The 6,409-nt window shown below is 38.0% G+C and overlaps 1 protein-coding gene across 3 annotated transcripts in view; it reads right to left on the bottom strand.

Moving 5' to 3' along the window:
• Positions 1 to 3,072: 3,072 nt before the first annotated feature.
• The window catches only part of TERT (telomerase reverse transcriptase), a 129,758-nt gene continuing 126,421 nt past the window's right edge, over positions 3,073 to 6,409 (bottom strand). For 2 of the 3 annotated variants that reach the window (XM_087696519.1, XM_087696520.1), the window contains 4 exons: positions 5,317 to 6,296; positions 4,486 to 5,177; positions 4,108 to 4,380; positions 3,074 to 3,875 (listed from right to left, as the gene is read on the bottom strand). In XM_087696519.1, coding sequence (XP_087552645.1) covers positions 3,599 to 3,875; positions 4,108 to 4,380; positions 4,486 to 5,177; positions 5,317 to 6,296 — 2,222 coding nt within the window. In that variant the 3' untranslated portion in view covers positions 3,074 to 3,598. Of the gene's footprint in view, positions 3,876 to 4,107; positions 4,381 to 4,485; positions 5,178 to 5,316; positions 6,297 to 6,409 lie in introns of all 3 variants that reach the window. The other variant, XM_087696518.1, reaches the window with a different exon arrangement.

Here is a 6,409-nt window from a genome sequence, read left to right as displayed (position 1 = left end):
ATTTTCCATCAAACTCAGGTGCCTTGAAATTTCTTCTCTTGCATGTCAGCATTCGTAGGTGCAAAAGGTGCATGGCAGTCAAACCATACCACTCAGGTTATTTTTGTTTAAGATATATCTATGAACCAAATATTAATCAATCATGCATGATCATGAAGTTTTGTTGTGATACCAACTGTAACTTGCTCGCCTATTAGCTATCCTGGCACGCTTTTAGTGGTCCATCAGAAGACGAGTCTAAGCGATGCCGCCCGGCACTCCTATGAAATGCCATAGGGTTTGTTGCCTAGGGTTTTCCAAGTCCGCTTCGCAACGGAACGTCCGTGGCCGAACCCACTAGGATCGACCTGAAATCTGGGTTCTTAGGGCCAAGGTCTCCTAAGAGCATTCTAGTGTCAGGTTTTGGACATCCTACTTTATACAGAGATAACCAATTCGAAGTAGATCCATACCGCACTTGGTTTAAAAAGAATGCGAAACAAGGATGCGCGCTCAACCTCTCTACCCGTAGGGCATAGTCCCCTTCCGGTCTCCTTAAAAGGCATGAATCGGGTTCTAACTTAACACCTGAAGTCGAATGGCGATAAATTCTTGTGGAAAGCCTCCCAATTCTTTGGGACCACCCTGTCGTAGGACGAACCCGTCGAGATTCCGTCCACCTGCTTCCCTTGATAGCTTAAGTTTCCTTATTAGGTCCTATCACATTTATGTGCGACATTTAAAATCACCTTCATTAATTAAGCCTTTTAGGAAACATATTTCGTTCATGTAATTTACATCACAGACACAAAAACAAAACAAGTAGTCATTTTGATAAATAAGTTCCTTAACTTATCTTCAAGTTAATCTTTGTCTCTTGCCCATACAAGAGAATTCTGTATCCCTTCTGTCCAACAAAAGTACATGGTCCAAATCACATGGCACTAAAATTTTCATTCTTTATTTAGAATAGGATTTTCCAATGCCACAAACGTTGGGCTTATGGCAGTCTACAACTCTGTTCCGGAGTCGGCAAGGGGTGTCCATAGCTCCATTGACCCAAGCGACCTAGGAGTGAGACATACTTTCCGTGGTTGGCGTTTTTACCACTCAACCATCGACCTGTGAATCAAGCAATGCACTCTCGCGGTAATCCGCGGTGCGATCTTGGAGATGATCCATGTATGCAAAATATCATTTTTTATTAATCTAATTAAAAATCAAGCACAATCAAGGCCATCATCCTAAAATCATCTTTCAATGAAACATTCATTTATTCTCCATGAATGCTTGTCATTTTTAACCCTTGCCATGCTTTTGCCAATCAAACACAAGCACTTAAAATATTTATCCAAATCACAATGCAACAATCAATTGATTGAAAGAAAAATATTTAGAGTGTTGTTCAATCAACCAACAAAACTAATTATATTTTTCCCAAACAATACAAGAATAGACGCGATAAATATTTTATCGTATATTCGCTCTCCCCCTTGGTATCAAAGAGTGAAATTTACTTAACATTCCCTCCTTTCGACTAAGACATATGCTAAAGGTTCAAATACTATACGCGATGTAAGTCCTATCATTCCAATGAGAATTAATCAATCTAGCAAGAGCATTTATGCCTATTTTCTAAGTGACATTTATCTTTTAGTCTTTCTCTACTATGCAACATTTTATCTTGGCTTTATCTGCCTTTCTCCTGAGGCAAGGAGTCGCATGTCATTGATGTAAAGTTCACATAATCTCTCCTATATATGTACCATCTATATGCATTTGCGACCCTTAAAACAATATTTTCCTTGGTAAAGATTAATCAAAGACTCATCCATGCTCAATACTTTAGAGTTTCATATGCTCCTTATGCTATGCATGGATTCATCGCATAGTAACTAGGTGTAATTTAGCTCTCCTTGATACAAACACTTCACAAACTTCATATTTGAATATTTGAGATGTGATTTATCATTTTCAATGATCTATTCTAACACAATAAAGTACAAAGTCTAACATATTTTATGCGAGAATCAAAGCAAGCATCTATCAATTTAAAAATACATCACTTTCAATCGGAACCGCAGTTGGATTGATAGTGATGCCTTCGCTTGAAGCTTCGTTGCCGGTTGTAGGATTGTCATTCATACGCGACATTCTTTGCTTGGAGACCATCATTTACAAATAAACTCAAAAGATTAAGAAGACGGAATAGATTTGAGATAAAAGAGCGTAAGAGAAGATGACTAAGTCGAGGATCAAGATAGAGGAAATTAAGCAGCCACTCGAGATAACTCTTCTCTCTCACTCTCACTCACTCTCACTCACTCACTCACTCACTCACACACACTCTCTCTCAAGCTCTCTCTCACAATCTCTTGGAGGGGTATCCTTCTCTCTACCTCTCTCTCGCAACCTCTCGAGGTCTCCTTATGCCCCCTTGTGTCTCCCATGCCTCATATTTATAATAAATTAGAGAGGAAGGGACAAGGCTGAGAATAAGAGTGGAGGGACTCTTGGAAGACTCAGTGATTTGATGCTTAGATCATAAATCTGATGATTGCATTTGCTCCAAAAGGGGAGTAAAATCCCAAGATACTTACTTAGAAAGCTCTCAGTTTACTCATTTTCTCTGTTCGAAGTGTTGTCTACTGCATGTAGACTGCGATCGCAGCACGCACAATTATACCAATCACTTTTCTTTATTTTTTTCATTTTTATAAAATCTCCAAAACTAACTAAAACATCACTTGTCTTTTCTTTTAAATGACTTTCAGTTCTATCTTTTTAGGATAATATCTAAAATATACTAGTTTTTTTTTTTTGCCCAAAAATCTAATATTTTTGGACCATCCAAACTATACACATTAATACTAGTGATTGATATAGCTCATAAGTCTCGTTTACGTTGCAACTTCCGTGAAGGGTGGCTACGGTCCTTGTCACTCCGAGAAAAATATCAGATTTACAACTCTTGATTTTTTAACATATATTTTTAATTAAATACAAATCCTTAATTATTAACGTTAGTTAGAATTTTCCTTAGTAATCTTACTAACTTATTAATTGACTAACTAACTTTCAAACTAACCAACTAACTTTTATTGTGTGGAAATATTACACTTCCAGTTGCTTAACCAGCATTCCCAATTGTAGGTGCTGACTTTACATCGCACACTGGTACAAGATAGTGAATGGGTCATATACCAGCCTGAAACCTGGCTGAGTGTCCACATTCCTATATAAAACATTGGGAATATTAGCTCGCATACCCACAAACACATTCCCTGCAAATCTGGTGGTACACCATAACGAAGGCCTTGACTAGCTTTAACGTTGGCCACCATAGCCTGAAACACTTATAAGGAAAAAGGGCGTAAAACAATTTTTGAATCTTGAATTTTCATCATTCAAAGGGGAGTTAATTATCTGAAGAGTCTATCTAATCACGTTAAAAGCATGTGAGCTCTTGTGGTAATGAAGGAATCAAAGTCTCCTGGTTACAATGTATAGTCATCACATATCTATTTCACTTTACTGCTATGAAATCATTTACCTTGTCCTATGATGTCCAAAGATTTCTTGTGTATTCCGCATCACCAGGTCTGAATTTCACCTCTAGCTAGTATATGATGTGTTTGAACATAGAAGAGCGCAGGTCATCCATAGCAGATATCAAAATGGGTGAGGTGCTAAGACCACAATACCTCTGAGATTGGAGCTCAATTTTGATGAGATTTATAAGTTTTGCATATCTTGATTGCTTCCTCAATAGTACTTTATAAAATGCACATAAAGCAAGCCATTCCATTTGATTTACATGCAGTGACAGTAATGGTTTGACCTGGGATGTTCTCCATAATTTATTTGCTCTGTGAGCTAACAGAGAGTGCATGTACCTGTAATGATGTGATAGTCAGCCTATAGATCCCAGCTGAAAAAAGAAGTGAATACTCTTCAAACCAAGACAAAAATAGACGGGATTGAATGCATCAATAGCCTTGCTTATATTAGCTGATTTATTTTTCTCCTCCCTCTTATGATCTGTCCCAAAAATACAAATCACAGACATGACAAGCTTACACAGAACATGGCTCCTATGTCCTTTCAAAGGAGAACTTTTGAGAATACCTTGCAGTTTTTTGGATAGACTTCAAACAAAAATGTGGATCACTGCTGCCATCAGAACAAAGTGATCGATTGTACGCATGAAACTTCATAGCACACAACAGAAACGCTTGGTATGCATTAAGAAATGCTGTCGCTGGTGAGTTGATATTCAAATCATAGAAGATAGGATGACACTTTGGTCGAACAAAGTGTGCAAGTTTTATCACCAAATAGTTTTTTTCCTTGTTTTCTCTGTGAACTGTCAGAGTTGAGCATATATCCAACCCACAGTACCTATGTTTCACATGCATGCATCAGTGAACTGGAATCACAGCAAAAGACGAGGTTCTAGTATAAGGATTAAAATACATACTTAGAATACTTATGACTGAGAATCACCTGGTATAATCTGCTTGGATCTCAAGAGTACTGCAGTTGATAAGAAGGCCACTCCACCTCATGTAATAAGCACCATCTTCTGTGCGGTATACATTCATTCTTTTGAAAGATCCACAAACATTAGCATCGAAGCTTAGAGCTGTTTTAGATTTGTTTGCAACAGAATTATAATCCACAAATCCTCTGTGCATTTGGCTGGCAAATTCTGACGCCTTCTCCTGAGAGGTAGAGATGAACAACCAGTCATCCACCAGCCTCAGCAAGATGTTTTTTGGCTCTGAGGTGTTCATTGGGAGAGCATAATTTTTTGGGGTTTCTCTGGAAGTCACATCACTAGCCAATTCTTCAGTACCTGAACCTTGGAAAGAGTGCATCCATCTATAATTGTTCTTGTTACCATAGCTGACTGTCGGCTGTGTAAGAGAAGCTGTATATGATTGATTTGTGCTGTGCGTGTTATTGCCAAATGTTCTTCGAGCCTCAACCACATTACCCATTCCAAAATTTGATAACAGCCTGTGTTTTTCAAGATGGCCAAAATATAGAGAGCACAACAGAGAGGAAAGAATGCTTCCTTGTGGAATACCAACCACCTGGAGGTAGAAATGTGGACCAATTTGCAAGATATTTCTTGTGATATGCTCTTCAAGTAGTTTAATGACATCATCTCGTTTTAATCTCGTTGCATAAGCCTGAAAGATCATAAAGCAAGTGACCCTTGGATTATGTGTAGCACATGATGTACTGATTGACAAAACTTTTATTTCTACTATCTGGCCAAATCAAGAAACAATATAAAAATAGTGCCATCAAGATACTGGTTATATGCACCTGATCAATGCAAACCGTGTTTATCCGTTTCTCAGATAAATGTGTTAAAAATTTCTTCAGGTTGGTATCTTCATTCCAATGCTCAGGTACAGTGCTATCCATAGCTGCTGCAAATCTATCATGTATGACTTTGAGAGACTTTGCAGTCACTGCAACATAGCTATAGCGTTTCACTAAATACTCTCTTTCATGTATAAAATCTTGTAGAACTTCCATTAGCTTTTCTTGTTTGATGGTGTCAAAAGCTTGCGAAACATCACAGACAACCAAATGAGGGATAGCTTTTAGATTCCCTTTAAAATCAGTGATAAATGGCAGCAACTTGATATATATATCATTGTAATCAAATACTGAACATCCCAGATCCTCGCTGTGGCTTTCCTGTTCAAGCTTGAGGCAATAGTGTAGATCACGCAGAGTATTATTGATTGGCTTAAATTTTGTAATACAGTTATCCACCATCCTGCCCAAGTTAACAGTTCCTTTTCTAAAACATGGTTTCATCCATCTCCTGCTACTGTTATGGTTGCCTTTTTTGGCAGTTCCAATCTCTGTTTCAGAACACTTTGTATGTTTGTTATTTTGGATAAGTTTCCTACTAGGTAAAGAGGAAGAACACCCTAAATTTGCTATCAGCCTCATTCCTGTTTTCTTTTTTAGCAGTCGGATATGAGAAAATCCTAGTGTTCCTTGCTTGAGCAAATGAACAGCAGACGATGTACCCAACTTTTGAAAGTTGGACTCAATTATGTGCCTCATAGCATCAGCTTTCATCTTAGCCCATACAGGCTTCCTAAAATAGAGAACATCTTGCCTCTGATTCTCACTTTCAGAAACGTAGAAATTGCCTTCAATCAATGGCACAACCAAGTTCGTAAAAAACCAGTAAATCCACCTTTCCAGTATGTCAATGCTAATCTTGTCCTTTGTGTGGGTAATTTTAGAGCTGGGCATTTTCAGTACCTTGATTGCCTGAGCTCCTGTGGAAAATAAACATTGCAATTTATAACTAGGAGCTTCTGAAGTTCACGTCCTCTTCTTAGGTCTTACAAGAACTTAAATCTAAGCACTTACAGGTAAATCATCCAAATTC

This window comes from Lygodium microphyllum, chromosome 16 (assembly GCF_053477565.2).
Source record: "Lygodium microphyllum isolate KBCC chromosome 16, Lygodium_microphyllum_v1.1.10, whole genome shotgun sequence".
In the NCBI taxonomy this organism is placed as follows: Eukaryota; Viridiplantae; Streptophyta; class Polypodiopsida; order Schizaeales; family Lygodiaceae; genus Lygodium; species Lygodium microphyllum.
Note: the sequence above shows the minus strand (reverse complement) of the source record. Positions and strands in the feature narration are given on the sequence as shown.